At 37.9% G+C, this 19,964-nt stretch overlaps 3 protein-coding genes across 5 annotated transcripts in view; 2 read left to right on the top strand and 1 right to left on the bottom strand.

The window, feature by feature from the left end:
* The window catches only part of LOC111600541 (AF4/FMR2 family member 4), an 88,600-nt gene extending 69,392 nt beyond the window's left edge, over positions 1-19,208 (bottom strand). For all 3 annotated transcript variants that reach the window (XM_023316682.2, XM_023316683.2, XM_023316681.2), the window contains exons 1-2: positions 18,852-19,208; positions 4,674-6,218 (exon numbers count right to left, since the gene is read on the bottom strand). In XM_023316682.2, the coding sequence (XP_023172450.2) occupies positions 4,674-6,209 (1,536 nt within the window). In that variant the 5' untranslated portion in view covers positions 6,210-6,218; positions 18,852-19,208. The remainder of the gene's footprint in view (positions 1-4,673; positions 6,219-18,851) is intronic.
* LOC111600544 lies at positions 6,644-8,363 on the top strand. Its single transcript, XM_023316688.2, has one exon. It carries the CDS (start codon positions 6,795-6,797, stop codon positions 8,238-8,240), a length of 1,446 nt encoding a protein of 481 aa, XP_023172456.2. The 5' UTR covers positions 6,644-6,794; the 3' UTR covers positions 8,241-8,363.
* On the top strand, positions 9,458-10,819 carry LOC115483809. Its single transcript, XM_030226144.1, has one exon. It carries the CDS (start codon positions 9,458-9,460, stop codon positions 10,817-10,819), a length of 1,362 nt encoding a protein of 453 aa, XP_030082004.1.
* Positions 19,209-19,964: the final 756 nt, after the last annotated feature.

The following is a 19,964-nucleotide window of genomic DNA, read 5'->3' as shown; positions in this document are numbered from 1 at the left end:
ATTGATTTCTTAATCAATTAAATTAATTTTGGAACGTGAAGTCGATTTCTCCCGACTTAAATATTCTTACTCAATTTCTTATGTAATTTAAATATTTATCTTATGTGTTTCCTTTGAAAACAAAATTTGAAATTCTGCTATGTCTTAGAGTTTATATTTCTGCATTGTCTCTCGTACAGGGTATTCCCCTATTCTATTGCTGCTGCTGCTGTGCATAATTTCTTTAACCAGTTTTAGCTGGTTTTTTGCAACAATTTCTTGGCGAGCGGCCAAAAGTTCTTAAACGCCACCAAACACCGCGGGTCATTGTTGTCATTCTCATAATTAAATTTTCAGCATAGTTAAAAATAAATGCAATTGAAGAGCGACAGAAGACGAAGAGCGCACTGCGAGCCAATTAATGAAAAACAATTTTGATTAAGTGCAAATTATTGCTGTAAAATGTACGAAGTTATAAAAACAAATGATTAATATTTAGATAGCACATAGTTTGCACGCCTTTGTTTATTCACATTTGGACCGAGCTGTAAACACAAAATAGTCGAACTCATCTATAAATATATAGATCTAGCGATCGACTATATCTGCCGTGGCAAATAGTTTACGCTATTTCCATGGCCATAAAAGATAGAAAACACATGTTTATCTTACTTATTATGCTAAATGGGCGAACACCGAGGCACGTATACGCTGACGTTGAAAGTGGAATGTGGTTTGATGATGAATTTTGTATTAAGTTGAATTACTATATATATAATTGATATATGTAATTAGAGAGATATAATAATTATCGAAGATTAGCTTGCTTTAACTGCTAACCATTATTTTCTCTAGGTCTGAATATATAATATAGAAAAGCTTTCCGAAACATTTAATTCGGATAGTAATGCAGAAGTATGGCATTTCTATACTTAAGAAGCATCTAGCTAAATACAGAAGCTCCATACTGTTATTTATCGATTTTGTGCTACATAATCAAAATTATCGATTACTTAAAACAAACGGGAATTGAGAGTATATGCATAAAATTATTCTAGTTATCAGAGATCCTTTGAATAGCCAAACATACAGTCAGATAAAAGTACTAGATCAACTCAGCTCTTCAGCTTAATCAAAAATATATACTCGCAAACACCTTCTTCTTTAACATTTAAAATGTCTGCAAAATTAAATTTCATATAAAATTAGATTTTATCTATTGAAATATACAATTTCTATCCCATAGTTCTCAGACTTGAGGGTATCTGGAAGTCAAGTTGGGCAACAGAAACATTCCGCTCTGGCATGATATTTAATTTATTCACAATTGAATGGGGCGAGAAAAAGGCAGGAATGAAAAAAAGACTTTGGCAAAGGCAACAGATCGATTAAAATTCGTTTAAATTTGGATTCGCTTTTTGCTCGAAACTCTTTAAAGATGAGCATAAATATTAAATGGTTTTTCGCACTTACTCTTTGGAAATTTGCGTACGTCATGCGACCAACCGCCGTCCCCCACCACTTTCACCCAGCTGTGTGGGGGGTCGGTCGATTGGTCCATTGGTTGGTTGGTTGCTCTGGCTTAGCGCCAAAAAATGTTGCGTTTGAATTGCGCCGCTTGCTTTACTAGGTTAAATTTAATTAATTTGTCTCGATGATGCTCGGTTGCCAGGCTCGTCGTTGATTTGCCATGCTTGATTATTTATTCATTTTGCATTTTAACTGAATAGCTCTGCTCGATCCCGCCACAACCTCAGCCCCAATGCCCCATTGTCTGCCCGCCAAATAGTCGCATTGCAGCATTTGCAATTTTATTGCATTTATTTATTTATTATTTTATATGCATTTTTTTTCTCTTTATGTTTGTTTTATTTCTGAAGTTGTGTGTGTGTGTGTTCCTCTCTGAAATTTACACAATTCCAATTAATGGCATTTAATTATTTATTCGGCATTTTGCACATTGCGTTCGCCGTCCAATCCAGTTTCAGCGGCAGCTGTGAATTTTGCATTTTTATGGCATGTTGCAAATTTTGCGCTTTGAATATAAATTTCAAATGAAATGCCACAAATTGAGGCACCTCGCCTGGGTCTGGGTCTGTCTATCTATTTAATAACAATGCGCAATGCAATTTAACTGGGGTCACACAAAAAAACGTTGAATAGATATAAAAATATGGCCAGACAGGATTTTAAATAATTTATATATGAATACATTTATTTGCATATTATCAAAAAAGTGCAATGATTTGCTTTTCATCAAATCACATTCATAATTACATATATATATGTAGGTATATATTTTTAATTATAAATCAATTTTTGTAGCTAAAGTCAAAGCTTTGTAATTTACATAAGCATTTGGTAATTAAATAAATTCGAATTTGGCACATTTTAATTGAGTTCGCAAATATTAATAATAAATACTTTACAAACATTTTCACATGCCAATAAATTGCCTGGCAACATCAGTCAGTAAAGCAGACTCGAAATGATTTTGATGCTCGTTCAAATAGTGTAAAAGAGTATATTTGCTGTCATGTAAATCTATGCATCTTAAGCTAAATACTTTAAAATGTGAATATATACTAAATATTTTAAGGTTACTTAGATATAAAACAACTGGAGGCATGGCAAATCAGGAGACTAGAGTCTTGCAATATATATTCTTTATTATAAACTTTTAGATTTAAGATCGAAATGACATTGTTAGAGTTTGAGAGTTTAAAAATATATATCATCCACAGATTGGCATCAACACGTATTGCAGAAATATTATTAATAAGTTTTTCGGTCAATTTAAAATCTCAAATAAATACAAACTTTATCTTCTATAGTTTACAGCTAGAATCTAGTATGTGGTACTGCCAAGCGACTGATTAAAGGTCAACCTGTTCCTTCGCCGTTTTAGTACTACTATAAACAACACTTGAGTAGTTTTAGTTTTATGATCCGAACAAAAAAAAAAACCTAGATTATCTGCCAAATGTAGGCCAACTGATTTGTTGAATTTTATGTGTAGCGCAGCTGTCTTAAAAATGTATAAAAATATTATGTAGCTCGTTAAGATCTTAAGGAAGGTCCATGAAATCGATAATAAAACAAAGACACATAAAACTTTTATTTTAATATCAGCCAAAGCACAACCAGAGCTGGAAAACTATATTTAAATTTAAATAGTTTTTAATAATCTAAACGAACGTTAATGGCTTTGGCTTAATCACTTAAATCTCTATCATTGAACAACGAATTATTTCCGCGTTTAAACGTTTGGGAAACTCTCTGTTTTAATTGCTTCAACCGACTATTGAACCCGTTCGCCAATCTTGCACATTTAATCGTTTATTTTCCGAGCAAAGTCATTAATTGGCTGCTAAGTTAGGTGAGTCAGAATTCTATAAATATGCAACAAAATTCTAATTTCAAACTGAAGCTCTCTGCTTGCTCAATCTTATCAACGAAATGTGATGGACAGCGCGATGTCGCAGCGCCCAAAAATACATTTCACACACAGAAATAACATAAAGCGCGAGAGGCGAAAAAACCAAAAAAAAAAAGGCAGACAAATAATCGCGGAAAGCTATTAAATTTTAATCGGCAGCACAAGCGACCCTGCGGTCAAAATTCCCACCAGACCGAGCCGAGTCACATGTGATGGGCATGATAATTCGCTGTTCGCTCTTCGCTCTGTGTGGCTGACTCCCAACATCGAATCCACTGATTAATCGCACAGCACGCGGGGTCATTCTGCGGCGCCAAACCATACCAGCCATACCCTACCACATCTTTAGCCAACATCATCATCATCATCATCGGCTTTATTATGATCATCAACAGCACAATTTGCACTCATCCACATCCTCAGCTTCGCAGCGACAGCAATTTGTTTATTTTGATTCGTGTGACGCGAAAAACTGTTCTCGTAAATTTGATTGCGCAAATGTTTTTATTTCCTCCAAGTGCTTTTAGTCGCCAACGAGTTGAGTTTGTGTGAGCAATAGCACCTCATATTGCAAAAGAGAGTACAAGTTCAATAAAGCTATGTAGATGCCAATGCAGTTTCTACTGAAACAGTTTTTCTTTTCGAAACACATCAATAAGATTTTTATGAACTTCAAAAAATATATCAGATTATGCATTTGCTGACAGTTCCGCTTAGTATCAGCAGCTAGCCTTTATCTAGTATTATAATAACTGAATAACTGAATAACAAAATTAACAACTGACTCGACTAGCAGATATCCTAGATACATTTTACATATTTCAACATTTTTTTTATTCAGAGAAATACTGAATGTCTTAAGACACTCGCCTAGTTAAATGTTTAAGTCTCGAAAACTACAACGCTGCAAACTAATAATGCTTAAATATCCAATTATTTACGCCTAAACCATTATAGAAATATATATAATTTTCTTATATATAAACAATTTCAATATTTTTCTTAAAAAGTATAAATGCTAGAGCAAAAGAATTACACTCAACCCTTTTAATATATCAGTTCTAATTAAAGATAATTTCGAATGCTTAATATTTTTTTACTTCCTAAGAGGAATACCATAAGCCAGTCGTAAAAAAATCTTTCTTCAAGTAAATCTTTGTCAGAAGTAGACAAGGCCTTTACTTTTATAACCCTTTCTCTCAGCTTAATATTGCTTGACAACGTTAGATCATAGATATCTGCAAATCGTGCTTACCTGATGGGCGTTCCACTGCTGCATGAGATCCTCGTAGCAGGGCATGCAGGCCTGTATCATGCCACGTGGATCCTTTGGACGCGAACGCGCTGGTCGCGGATGCTGTTCGTTGAAGAGCGGAAAGTAGGCAACCGACTGACCGTGGCGGGATTCCTTTGGCTTGACGGTGCTTAGTTCGACCAGGCTGCCGCGACGCTGCTCGTCGCCGCACACATAGCAGACTTCCGTAATGGAGTTCTTATCGGGCATGGACAGATCCAGAATGCCCACCTCAGCCGAGGAGGCGCACGCAATGCCCGCCTGGCTACGAGGCGTGGGCGTTACCACAGGCGTGGGCATTGCTGCAGGCGCTGCATTTACCGTTGATGAATTGCGCAAATCCAGCACCGTGGCATTATCATCCTCCAGGCTAGGCGGCTGCGCGCTCAGCGGCATAGCAGACCCTATGCCAGGCAGCGCACTATACGGATTGCCTTTATAATGTGCCTGGGGCTCACCCGAGACAGCGGCCACCTGCTGCAGCAGGTGATAGGCAGCCGTTTGCTGCTGCAACTGCTGGTACTGGGCGGGCTGGTACTGTGCCGGCGACTGGGGCGGCGCTGGCGGCTGATAGTTGTGCTGGCCCAGCTTAAACTTGTGCTGCGCAAAGTTGGAGCTGGAGCCGGCCGACGTGCGAGCTGGCGGCTCGCTGGGCGGTCGCGACAATGGCGATGGCAGCTGCATATCTCGCGACTGCGGCCGGCTCAGGTATTTGTGATTGCTATAGCCATGACTGTGGCTAGTGGGCGTGGCATTGCGAGGATAATAGTCTGGCGAGGCATTCCTTGAGGTACTATGGTGTTGCAGAAGTTGAGGCGACACCGCCGGCGGCGCCCCAACAGCATAATGCCTGCCCAAGGCATACGGATCCAAAGGCGGCGCTGCCGCTGCATTGTGCAGCTCAGCGAGTCCGTTCTGGCTGAGATGCTCAGCGCTGAGGCCCAGCATTTGGGCCGCATACTCACTCTGCGTGGCCACATCTGCTCCAATGTAGCCCTTGCCATCAACCCGCTTCATATGATAAATGCGCTGCAGCAGCGGCTTCTTCTGCCTTTCGAACGCCTCCCATTGCTCGTGCAGCAGGCGAAAGCAGAGCATGCAGGCCATCACGTACATTTGGCCGGCTGCCACGGGCGGCACTCCCTGTGGCGGCTCGTGCCGCTCCAGGAACGGAAAATGCGCCTCGCTCGGCCGCTCTGGATTGATGCGCACGCGCAATGCCTCGTAGCTGCCATGTCCGCCGCAGACAAAGCAAACGGATGCGCTCATATGTTCGGGCGGTGCCGAGGCGCGGCCCGTCGACCGGACTGGCGCTGGATAATATTGCTGCATATTACTATGATAGCCACCAAGCGGCGACGGCATCAGCTCCGCGCCGACCGCGTGCTGACTGTGCCCCTGCGGCATCGGAGGCGGTGGTGTTGCTGTTGGCTCGGATTGCAGTGGTGCGCTGCTGCCACGAAGTTCATTTTTAATGTACGCTTTCGCCTTTTCCATAATATTCAGCTGAAAGTGAAGAGATGTACCAAATTAGTTGGATCTTTGCTTAAGGATCGATCGCGATTTGTTAACTGATTAGTTATATATATAAAAATTATAGCCGTAAAAAGTCGGGAGACATAGAAGGAACAATGCTACTTCCTTCAGTCGGGTCTAATCTACAGCGGGGCAGTAAAACGATCTTTAAGTAGTTTTCAGCACACTCAGCTCTACAAAAACCGACTGTGAAATATCGATTTTTATCGATACTGTTTTCATGATAAAGAGACTCAACAGAAAGCAATTCAAATCATTAAAGTTTTGACGGAGTGAAATGGAATGCTCATTAAAACTAGATAATACCTACAAAATAAATTGATTAAAATATTCTTTATATATATTAATAAATATATATCAAAGCAGTAAATAAAGAGAAAATTTTACTTGTCAGTAGAAAAGGGGAACTGTCAAATATTCAATCTCCAACAACATATCACCAAACAAAGAGACCAACAAGCAAAATACCCGAAAATACTACGAGTTCATAATATCATATGCTATATATACCCTATATACTCAGAAGATATTTAATTGGTTAACGAAATGAAGCGCCTGCACATCGACACAGACGTGCCCAACTATCCGAGTGGTAAATGGTCATGGGACGAGGAAGCTGATTGCCTGAAATTTGTGCCACATAGCGAGATGGGGGAAGCGGGGGAACGATTCGTGCAGACGAATGGATTCAAGTTCCTGCGCACCCTCGATGAGAAGGAGGAAACTGTTTTTCGCCAAAAGTATGTGCGTCCCGGTGCTAGATATGATTTGGAAACCATTGGGTTAGACGATGTGCGTGATCTGGTGCTCTTCATGATGCCAAAAGAGTTTTTGACGATGAAGTTTGTTCGATTCGTCCACCAGCCAGCGGTGCACAGGCTGTTTCATGCTTTAATTATTTACTTTAACTATTTTCTTCAATTGGTAGAGTTTATTTTAATACGACGGGACGAAACGACGGTCGCTTCGCGCCAGATGCAAACCCACCAGACGAGTGAAGTGAAACGAATATGGTCAATGTACCTGAGCCAGTATCGCCTTTTAGTAGCCAGGAATTACAGCATTATTTTAAAGAGCGAAGGTGATCTGAAGCAGTTCTATCACACAAAGGAGATCGTCCATATCACAGCTAATATCGAGGATCGTGCGTTTCAGAATCAGTTTTTAGCGTTCACAATTCAAGTCGTTTGGATTACCCTGCACAGACGGGCTTATTTCGTTATTGAAATGGAAATGAATCGACTTTTCTTCTCCGAACAATTTTTATTAAATGTAAGACAGTATCCGGAATTTACGCCTGTCGAGCGAAGCTTCCTCTATGGCCGCAACAGTAAAATTGTCAACTATCGTTATCAAAGATCGCCATTGACTCAAGAGTTGATGAATATAGCCGATGAGGATTTGCCAATACTATGGATAGGCGAACGAATCTATCGTGGCACCGATACTCGCATATCTGAGCTCGAGCTGGAATATATGGTGCCGGGCGTGCAGTTGTATATGGCCGACATATCACACGGTATTCTGGGTCATCCGAAGTCGCTGTACAACACAATCCTCAGCTTGGACTGGCCGTCCGTTCGCTACGCGAACTTTTCAATGAATTATGATCCCTATTATATTGTAAGACAGCCGAACTTGCATATACCCAACCTGAACACGAGGACGGTGCGCAGAATGTCGAAGAGCTTACAGCAGTTCTTCAAATTATATTCCATCTACGAGCAAACTTCTGATGAGGTTATTTTGAATTGGGTCAATCGCGCTAAGGTCATCAAACACTATAAAGCTGGCAAGTCTTTAGATGGTGTGGCAAAGCGCCCCACGGAGCATCCGAAAGATACGCGAAATGTGAACCAGATTGTTGACAAGTTTATAGATACTATGGGAAAATTACGTAAGGAAATAGTGAAAGACACGGAGCCCGCTGACCGTGTGAATGCAGCGCCCCATTATGTAATTAAAGGTGATGAACGATATTTTCGAAAATAACTGCGATTTATATATACAAAGGCTCAAGTTTGCAATTTTGATACAAGTCGACAAGATATCGATTTTCTTCAATTTCACAACTGTTGCATTACACTATGATTATAATAAACTTACTATAAATAAACAAACATAAAACGAAAAGTTTTGCTGCATCTTAATTGTTGATCTTAATACTCAATGACAGTTGCCAAGATTCCTTTACTAAGATATCATTATCTAGACTTTTTGGCCCATTGAAAATCACATTTTATATTTTATATGTGGCTGACACCACTCAGATTACGATCAGCCGAGTCGTAAATTAAAAAAGCTAGTGAAATTTGTAATTTTGGATATATATGCCATATGCAGTAAGAGTTTATCTTTTCCATTAAAAAAGGAAGTTCGTGGTTTAAGGGTTTTTGTGGAAATGTATATAACGCGCTCAAGGCACGGTAGACCCCATAAAATATATAATCTAGATTAAGACAACGAGCTGCTTCGATTCAATCATGTCTGTCTGTCCGTCTGTCTGCCTGACTGTTCCTGCGTTTACACGTCCGTCCAACTGTTTTCTGTCCATCTTTATTGTCTGTCCTTCCTTCCAACTGTCTGTCCGTCCGTCCGTTCAGCTGTCTGTTTGTCTGTTCATTTGTTCATCCGTCCGTCCGTCTGTTTGTCCGCATGTCGTATGTCTGTATGTCTGTCTGTCCGTCAGACTGTCTACCTGGCCGTCCGTCCGACCGTCTGTACATCCATCTGTCTGTTCGTCCGTCTGTCTGTTTGTCCGTCCGTCTATCTGCATGTCCTTCTATTCGTCCGTAGGTCTAAGCATCTCGCTAACCACAAAAGCTAGATAATTACAATCTTAAATATATCTAAGCTTTGCATTATTTATAATCAGACCAGTAGATACTAAAATTAATGTAAATTATTATAAACGAGCAACTGCTGTCCACGTTCCATCGTTTAACCACTCATTTGCAGCTTATTTCATAAATATTTCAATATTTAAGTTATATAGTTTTTACAGTTATTAAGCCTATATCACAGGAGTAGTGCGTTTAATGTATTAAAAACAACAACTTAACATAAGTCTCCAAAGTTTACTTGCTTCCAGCATCCATCAAAAATAATCAATCTCAAAAATATATCACCAAACAGAGAAACAAACAAGCATCAAATATACAAAATATCAACAATAAATATAATCGTAATCATTTTTATTGCTATCCAACATGCAACGCTTCCATGATGAAAGATCTGCACCGGCGTACATCAGTGGCAATTGGAAGTGGAACGATAACACTGAGGCGTTGGACTTTCAAGTTTATACTGACTTGGAAGAGAAGCCTGAACGTTTCATATATACGAATGGTTTTCAGTTTATTCGCACAATAACCCAGGATGAGGAATCGGTGTTTCGAATGATGTTCCTACGCTCCGAAACCTCATTCGATGCGGACACTGTGATAATCGAAGATGTGCGAAATTTGGTGTTATTTTTAATGCCAAAAGAGTTTGTGACAGCTTCGTTTATTGAATTTATGCACCAGCCGGTGGTGCTTAACCTGTTGAATGGTTTAGTTATATATTTTGAATATTTTCTGCGTTTCGTGGAGTTGGTGCTAATTCAACGCGACGAATCAGTTGGGCAAAATAGGAAAATGCAAACGATGCAATCGGTTAAAATGAAGCGAATTTGGTCCACCTATTTGAGCCAGCATCGCCTTCTGGTAGCTCGCGATTACACCGAGCTAATATTGGGTAGTGGGGAGTTACATAAGTATCATCATCTGAATCATCCACTCAACATTTCCGCCACGGCGAGGGACTGTACGATGTACGAGCAATTTCTAGCGGTTGCTACTCACATCGTCTGGATCACCATGCACAGGCGGGCATATTACGTGATTGAGATGGAAATTAATCGACTATTTCGATCCGAACACTTTTTGAAAAAGCGGCCAGAGTATCCCAGGTTTTCGCCCGTTGAGCGATCGTTGCTGTATGGACGAAACAACAAGCTAGTCAGCTATAAGTGGCAAACCTCGCCATTAATGCAGGAGTTGCAAAATATTTGTCAAGCGGATATGCCGCTCCTATTTATCGGTAGACGGAAATACATTGGGACTGATGCACGCATAGCGGAGCTCGAACTGGAATACATAGTGCCGGGAGCACAGTTACGTCTCATTGACGTACAGCACGGCATTCTGGGCCATCCGAAAACGGCGTACGACACTCTTCTCCGATTAAATTGGAGCTCCGTGCGCCACTCAACGGATGCTTGGATAGTTAGCAAGCAGCCATATCTACGTATACCTAACATCAAGAAAATAAAGGAACTCAAGTCGACTGAGAGACTGGACTATCGCTACAATATCCTAATGCATTACGAACCAGCGCCTCGGGAAATGCTCGTCAAATGGATGAAACGTGAAGAGATAATCAAAAACTACATGCATTATGAGAAAATCGAAAATGCCTCTGACATGTGCAAAAAGATATCGATAAGCGAAAAAGATTGGCGAGCCGCGCACAAGGTTGTTTCCTCCTACATGGGTATCATTTCCAAACTGCGTAAATCTCGAAAATGAAAAATGGTCTTCAAATTGTTGAAACTCTTGAAGATGAAATAGCTCCTGAAGGCGAAAGTAAGGATAAGCTGCTGCATTCTTCCATTCCTTTTGCAATCTGAATTGGAATATAATTCAGATTGAAATATATAGTTGCCTAAACTGTTGAATCTAATTTTACTTTGTAACAAAATATATCTTTAATAAATGAAAACAAAAGAATTCTGGACAGACTCAGTTTGTATGCCATAGAGAAGTGAAGAGCAGTAAAGAAATTGCGATTTGCTTAACTTTAAGTGACTTGAAATTTCGAATACTCCCTCGTCCATTCACCCATCTCATAATTTCTTAGGATTTCTATGAGATTACTGCAAGACTTAATCATTCAGGGCTTCCCTTGATAGATCTTCGATTGACTGGAAATCCCGAATCAATAAATAGAATTTATTTTCGCGTAAAAGTTCATAATCAAATCTTAGGCATAGTTCGACCGATTTGTTTTAATTGAAATTTATGATCTGTGGCTAACGTTAATTCATTGCGTTTTATATTTCATAATTCACAAAGCAAACAGAGTCATCAGCGCTTATTTCACAAGGTGTAAGCTGAGCGGTTGCTAAATGAGAACAGCACACAATTGCTTAGCATATTCAGGTTCAAATTCGCTTAGACCTGATCATACAAATTAACACCAATCCATCTGGTTCTCAGACAAGCACAAACGAAATGTTTACAGTATATAATACATATTTTCAAACAACGAAAGCTTGATAAATCTGGATTTGCCATAGTAGAGACTATGCCAATGGAACACTAACTAGAGCAGTCGAATATTTATTGCTCTCTTTCGGCAATGGGCTTTCCTTTCTGGCCGACGATCGCCGCAATTGCTTGCCTTTGCCTTATCAAAGTCATGCTGCCACCTACGTCATTCATAAATATATTCACGAATGTTCACTTCGAATGTGTAATACATTTTAATGAAATAAATGCGCAAATAAATAAAAATAAAATCGCATCGGAAAACAGTGCTCGGCGGCACGAAGCAACGGCCGACAAATCGCCGACGTTGAATCCCATTTAGAGTACAAAATAAAAGCTTCCCGCATCACGATGCCAGAGATCACGATCGCAGATCAGCGATATATATGTGGGTTATCGCTGCTCTGATGAAATAGGTTATCAATGCCGGCAATTGTCCGCTTAACGAGCAACAAAATTTGTACATTAAAAAGCTCTAAATTTAAGAATTATTCAAATTTATTGACACGATCAATAGGCAGCAATTACTAGCTGTACAGTTAGCTCCCGTTGCCGTTATGCAGCTGTAACTGTTACTGAAGTAACAAACTCTTATCGTAACAATTTACTATATATAGATGACTATATAAGCCACGCTAATGTGTTCTGCAATGCTTTTGATTTCTGTTTGTAATACCCTGTACTTATTGAAAATCGTTAAAAAGGGTATATTATATGCTTGGTATTGTAAAAGCATTTTTCTTTATATATCAATAATAACGGCTCTCAAAGCTGGTCTGAGCTGATATTTTTATTGCCTCCTCAAATGTTGTTTATAGAAAAATAATAAATAAAATTGGGGGTTCGAACCCTTGAACTATATGTGCTAATGATATATTAAAGGAAACAGCAGAACGTATACATATAGTAACCTGTACAACTTAATAGTTAATATACTCTTCCTTAAATAGTTAATTATTGATTGAAAAAAAACTGTGTCCTGTAGGTCAACAAAGTGTGTAAATATTTTGCAGCTACAATAATATTTGTTTCTCTTCTTAAAAATCAACTCAAAAATATAATTGAATTTAATCGTCAATAAACTCTACAGTGCAATAGGAGAATACTGTAAAAACACTTTATGAAATGAGAGTTTAAGTGTCTCTAACAAGCAAATTGTCTGATTTGATCAACTAATTAGAAAGTGTATAATTTCATATGCAATTGCAGACACAATCAACAAACGCGCCAAAGCAGCCAGATAATATAAAAACAACAGACATTATTGTGGCAGGTAATTAAATTGCTTTATTTATTTGTTTTACTGCACAAATTAAATTTTCCAACAATTGTAAACTTGTGAGCGAACAAGCGCCATAAAGTTAACAAAAACAGAACAAACAAACAACAACAACAACAAGAACAACAACATCAGCATAAACAACAAATTTATCAAACGCCCCGCTCTCCCAGCCATCATCAACATCGATGTGCATCGAGCTGGCCATGTTTCAATTATATATATTTTCATTTTTCTTTTATCGACTTTTTTTTAGAATTCCATGCTGCGCCAAGTTTTAGAGCAGAGTATGGGCTGTGACTAGCAGGCAGTAAGAGAAATGTGCCCGTTGCTAGTTGCCAGTTGCTACCCTGTTGTCGAAATGGGGTACATTGGACTGCAATATCAATTTCACGCAAAAGGATTACTTTACATTATCCGACTATATATGGCACGGAACTGAGTTATGTTTTTAGTAATTATGTAAAGGAATCTATGTAATATTATTTAGTTAAGTTAAGTTAGTTAAGAACTTTTGCTAAAGAATTGTACATAGTTGAAAACTATTCAGATTTTATACCTAAACAGCACTTTTTAGTCGGACTCTCCACCTACAACATTTATGCACGAGCCTTCGCCTTGAATGCGTATTTATGTTGCTTATGACAGAAAAAATCTTATCAAATACTCATATTTTTATTTATATATTTAGAATTGCAAAGTTCTATATGCCATATAAATATCAAAATCTGATATCAAATAGTCAATACCTAAATCATCAGCGAGAGCTATTCTGAGTTAAGGAACTTTCTATACTTTCCAACTTTACCTTTATAAGAAATGCAATAATTCGAATTATTTACGAATCATATCAAAATAATTTTAATATTTCGTTCATTTTTTTTATTATTTATCTTATTTATATTATATATTTATTATAAATATTTATAGTAAATTTATCTTATATTTATATTTATATATTTTTGCCATGCATCTTATCATATTTTGACTTATTTCAGCCCATAAAATTTGATTGATTCTTGTATAGCATAGTTTTATAATTTTAGAAGTTTACTTCATCAAGTCGTTGTGCATATTGAAGACGTTTGAGTATGATCTTGAGTATGATCTGTGCGGGTTGAATTTAATAACTGATAGTAGTGAGCTTCCCTTTAAATAGTAGATCACTCTGAAGTGAAAATCCCATTTCATGCCATGTGTGCCAAGATGTTTTGAGCTCAGAATTGACGTACTGATTCGATACACAAAACTCTTTGCAATTTGTTTCTGAAATTGCACGTTTATTGGGTGCACAACTCCAGGAAGAAAATAGTAATAACAAAAATTAACACAAAACTTTTGAAGTATTTAGGCAAGGGTATTTAAGTTTCGAAGTGCCCGAGTTAAATGTTCTACTTTTTAGCTACGGCAACCTTTTAAGCGTCGTTGTTGTTGTTGTTGTTGTATAAGCGAGCTTTGGCTTCGGCATGCACTTCAACAATGTTGCTGTTGCTGTTCTGCCGTGTCCTGCTGCTGCTGCTGCTGCATTTGTTTTTAAAACTTTTGCTGCACTGAAACATTTTTATGGCTCTCGTGTCCTTCTTGCACACAACGTGCATGCCCCAGGCAGCGGCATGGCGCACACACACCCAAAGAAACGAAGAATGAAAGAAAACAAGTGAAATAGAAAACACGGCGTAAAGAAATTCACGTTGACGGCTTTAAGCGACGCGTCGCCCGCAGCAAAACTTTAAGAATCGCGCATAACAATCGCAAGTTGCCATTGCTTATCGCAGCTTGTTCTTGACATTGTTTTTGTTATTCTTTCGACTAGTAGTTCGCCAATAGTCGGAGCTCAGAGCGGAAGTTGCACAGAACAAAAAAGTAAAGTAACTGAAAGTTTTCTAGGACGGTTTGAAAAAGTTTCGCCGTTGAGAACTTTGAACGCTTTTTGGGAATTTGTTTCTCATTTTTCTTCCAAGTTTTTTTTTCGCTCCAATACTGAGGTGTTTAAACTTTGCCGTCTTCATTGTTCGTTTTTCTTTTCTTGTCTTTCCTTTTGCTCTGTGTCTGTTCTTAGTGACTTTGTTGAAATGGAAAACTAAACGCATTGGCAAATAAAACTAAGTTTTTCAACATCAAATTTAATTTAAACAAGAAAAGAGAAAACGGTCAAACTTTGGCAGGGCAAAGATTAAACAGCTTTGTAGGCACATGATGTGAAAAGTTTTGCATGCAAATAGGTTCGATCGATTGTGGCCATAAAAGTGAGGTTATTCGGTAAATCAATTAAAGTTTCACAAATGGTTATGGGCTTAAAGGTCAGGTCCATTTATTACTGAAAGTATTATCACCTGCTATAAAATATTTGGGATCTATTGAGTCAATCTGAAAATGAGCTTTAGTTAAGAAAGTATAGATCAACTTGCATCCACCTAAGTCTGAACCAAAGGTAGTACCAAAAAATGTTAATACTACATTCAAAATATAATAAATACAAATAAATAAAATATAAATTTATTGAAGCATTATTCCAAATTTCTACAAATTTATCTATAAAATATAAACTTAAAATTATTTAACTGTCTATAGAGTAACGAACGGTCGAAGTTTTAAGCTTTCATGAACTTTCCGCCTAAAGTATTTTTAGTTGTTTCATTTTGCAATTTGTTCGTTTGAATAGCAGAATTGAATTTTAAAATTTGCATTGGCCAACACGAATAACACAAACTGCATATAAATCCTGCCGACATAGCAGCGTGTGTAGGGGTAGCCGGAGGGTGGGGCATAAAATGGAATTTATTAAATAGAATTCCACGCAATAAACTCAGACAAATAAAAAGGCTTGCAGAAATAACAGCAGCAGCAGCAGCCACAACAACATCAACAAAAACAGAGAAAAGAGCTGCAAAAACAGCAAAAACAAAATTCGTAAATTCGTGCCTGCAATTTTATGGCAGGACGTTCGATGTTGGCTATGTGCACGCATCCCGTCGCCAAAATCCCAACATTTTCCCCGAAACCCTTTGGTCCCGCTCTACTTTAAACAACAAAAATATAACAAAAAAACAACAATAATAAAAAACGAAAAAATAAAACGTTTTCGACCTCGAAAACAAAAGCGAAATAAAATATGAAAGAACAGCTAATTGCGGAACAACGAATATAAGATACGCTTGGGAAAGAAGTCATTAAGGAAAAAATAAAAATAATATGTATATAAAAAATAATATAAATATATAGATAGAAACATAAACTATATAGTACGAATAAATTGGAAATTGAAGTGATATATTGTATTATAATTAAATAAACTTTGACTTCCTTTGATGCAGTTTTATTTAGGAAGTGGATTGGAAGACAATTATGAATCGTATAACCATGCTGTAAGTGTATTTTATATGTATATAAGATAATCATCTATAAAGTTCTATAACTAAACTTGTTGTGTGACTTATAAAATTATATACTATATTATATAATGTAATGTAACAAATGTAAAAGAGTAATTATGAATAAAAACAACATTTATAATATTTAAAAATAAAATAATATTTCAAAAAAATTTATTTAACAGTTATTACAGAGAACACGTAGAATCTTTAATTGAAATTGCTAAAAAATTATACTTGTCAGCAAATAATGATAATTCACATACCCCAAATTAATGTTTTCTCTAAGTCATCTGTAAGCCTTAATTCGTCAGCATTTTAAGATATTTTGGGTAAACTAAATGCTGCAGTAGACTGGAATCATTTATACAATTTCAATAATTCCAGTTAATGCTAAGCGAGGCAAAGATGTTGCAATAAAATATATTTTAAAGCTTTGGATTTTAAGCTGAAGCTGGCAGTTCTTCAAGCGTAAGCTTCAAACTTATATGACTTGGAAGATTAATATAATTTCTATAAATTATGAGGTCGACTTTTCTCTCTTCTGCAATACTATTTGCTTAAACAGCTTTATTTTCTAAGATAAATTTGACCCTCTCTCTTAGACTCAAACTCTTCAGAACATAGGATACACAATGATGCCAGAAAGCTGTGAGTTTCAGACATTTAAGATTCAATATCAACTAAGGTATCAAAATAAGTGAGATTATTGGAATAGACCCATGTCAAATAAGTAGCACACTCTTGAACCAATTAATGTTAGCCTTCGTAAGGGTATCGAAAACAAGATGAGCAGAGAGCATCACATTTTTTCCATTAACGACTGTCGCAACTGGACTCCCATCTCCGCCATTCGCCGTCCGCTGTGCAGTTGGACAGCTGAAAGCAAAGCAAAATATAAAAAAAATACAAAAAGGTTGCTGAGCGCCAGGCTCCCAATGCTCGCAATGCTCCCAGTGCTCCCAATGCTTCCAACCAGGGTGAATTAATAACCGTTGTCGCTTTTAAAGTTCAGTCGAATCGACCGCAAGCGACGCCAACGGAACGAACGGAAGGGAATGGCGGGAGGAACAGAAGGGAACGGCACACAAGACGAGGCCCAGATGAATTGACATTTAATTATTGCGTAAATCATAATTTTGTTCTTTTTTTATTCTCTGTTTCCCCCTTTTCATGTCGTCTGCCGTTGTTAAGTGCTCCACACTGGGGACCAACCGCATCAAATACCCGTTTTAACGGCTTCGCATTCATTTCATTTCATCACTTTAATAAAACGACAAGGATTTAACTTGTTTCTGATAGTCAGAAATATGTTATGGACTACTTTATGACTGCAAGTCAAATAAAATTGGATATTGTTCGTGGAGGTAGTTTAGATAAGTGGCGTCCCCTTAACGATCCCATCAACGTAATCAATGGGTAGTAATTCTGAGATCGAATTCACATATAATAAGATAAATAAGTTACTTAATAGAAAATGTCAAATTATAAGTGTTTTTTGATATCATTAATAATATAAGTTCAATCCAGAATTATCCAGAAACACAGTTGAGCAATAAGCTGTTAAGCGATCCTCCAGATCTTATATAAAATTTGATAAAAAAAAAGCCAAATCTCAAGTGAATTATTAAAAAAACGCGTCACGTTTGACGTGTATGCAAAAGTAATTTTGAAACGATTTTACAAAGATAAAAATATTTGTTTAAATTATAATATTTCTTTAGAATAATAAACAGTAACAGTGACAGTACCAGTCCTAGTAACAGTAAAAGTACCAGTAACAGCAAGTACAAAGTAACAGTGACAGAAGCAGTAACAGTAGCAGTAACAGTAAAATGATCTTAAGACAACATAATTTAGTTCTGTATAGAACTGGAGATACAAGATGGAGTTATGACATCTAAATATACAGCACATCTGTGAAAGAAAAAGGATCAATTCCTATATATTCTTTAAAGACGAGCGTCAATTTTATCGTGCTACAAAATTTGCTGGCTTGCGGCATTCCACAAGGTAATCTTAAGATAAGAAACTTGCACCTAACAATGATTAATGCTGATAGAGCACGCTTACTTATAAATAATATTGATATTCCTGTGACGTTCACTTACTCCAGAAAGCTGTATACGTAAAGAAATCTTATCTCTGTAGATCAGACAACTCTTTATTTGATTTTTGTAGAATAAATATACAGTAAATTTTTGTCACAAATGCATAATTCACAACTAATAAGTGTTAAACAACAATATATTTAATGTTCAAACGCTTAAAGGGTGCATCAAATGGGGTAAATGGGGCATTAGCTGAAACTTCTGGTATGCCAAGTGATATTCTAGCAGAACTAATACGGCTTAACTGATGGTTGCCAAGCGTAATACTATATATATATATATAGAAGTATGGAAAGAACCAAACTGAATGTCATGTCAAATTAATTTAAATTAATTGAATTTACAATTTTGTGGCGGTTTGAGTCTAACAGAAACTGCTTCGAACCAATGCAGGGCAAAGCGAAGATTGATTAAACCGAAAATTAAAAAAAAAAAAAGAAACAAAAAGTAAAAGACAATCGATTGAATGGGAAAAGTCTTTGGTTATTTCATGTTAGCTATGTTGTACAGTGGACTGTTCTGATACTAACCTGTGTGCAAATGAATAATCCAGATCCAGATCCAATTAAATGCTGCTGCTGCACACACACATACACACATGCAGTTGCATATGCACATGTGAGCCGTAAGCTTAAAAGCCCAAGTCACGCGTCTTGGGGGCAATGAGACAAGAGAAAAAAACAAAAACCGACACGAAACGCATTTGGGAAAGATGCGCGCGATGCGATTAAAAGTGGCGGCCTGATTGGACGGCGGGACAGGCGCAAGGTAAGAGGCAAAGGCAGAGCCAGAGACGGCGCCGCCAACAACACCGACAAGTGACGTCAAAGAGCGGCTTAAATTCACTTAAACACATTAGGAGCGAAAGAAAGAGCGAGACGGAGAGAGAGAGAGAGAGACACTGAGAGAGTGAGGCACTTGGAGTGGCTTTTTAGCTTTAAATTTACTTTTAGCTTTTTGTTTAGCTTTTGGCTTTCTTTTGATTTGACTGCTTCGCTGATTTCTTTGCTGGTTTAATTTTAGCTTTTAAAGCTTAAGAGCACAAATGGATGATCGACTTAATGCGCTACTGCTTGGGGGTTTTTTGTAAGTATTCTCAGCTGTTTTATAGCTGTTGTTTTTGTTGTCAGGGGAAATTAGAGCGAGTTGTTGCTGCTGCTGTTGGTTTTGCTTTTGTTGCTGTTTTTGTCATGCTGTCGACTTTCGCTTTATTTCGCTTTGCAATTGTACAATTTAAACATTTTTAGGTATTTATTGTAAACATCCAACGAATTGAGAGCAATGCGTCGCTTCATGGTCACTGCGGTGGTCTCTGCATAAGCGCTCACACACGAATAACACACACAGACACGCACGATCACGATCAAAGCGATGGCGAAGCCCCCAGCCCCACGTCGGCAATGGCAACGGCAACGGCAACGGCAACGATAGCGGTCGAAGAACGACGGGTGACGGTGTCTACGGTGTCTACGGTGTCTACGGCCACCGTCACCAGCTGGTTGCAATTATAGTGAGCAACTGCAGCCGCGTGCACTATTCACTTCAATTTGTATTTGGCCAGCACGGAGCACGGCGGCGGCACCAACATGCACTACAGTCGAGTGGCACCCTACAGAAGGCAGCAGCAGCGGGCAGCAGTCGGC

Source organism: Drosophila hydei, unplaced genomic scaffold (assembly GCF_003285905.1).
Source record: "Drosophila hydei strain 15085-1641.00,03,60 unplaced genomic scaffold, DhydRS2 tig00000060-arrow-pilon, whole genome shotgun sequence".
NCBI lineage: Eukaryota > Metazoa > Arthropoda > Insecta > Diptera > Drosophilidae > Drosophila > Drosophila hydei.
Note: the sequence above shows the minus strand (reverse complement) of the source record. Positions and strands in the feature narration are given on the sequence as shown.

Excerpts from the sequence above, each read along its gene's own strand:
- LOC111600544 (XM_023316688.2), top strand. The coding sequence starts at position 6,795 with ATGAAGCGCCTGCACATCGACACAGACGTGCCCAACTATCCGAGTGGT.
- LOC115483809 (XM_030226144.1), top strand. The coding sequence starts at position 9,458 with ATGCAACGCTTCCATGATGAAAGATCTGCACCGGCGTACATCAGTGGC.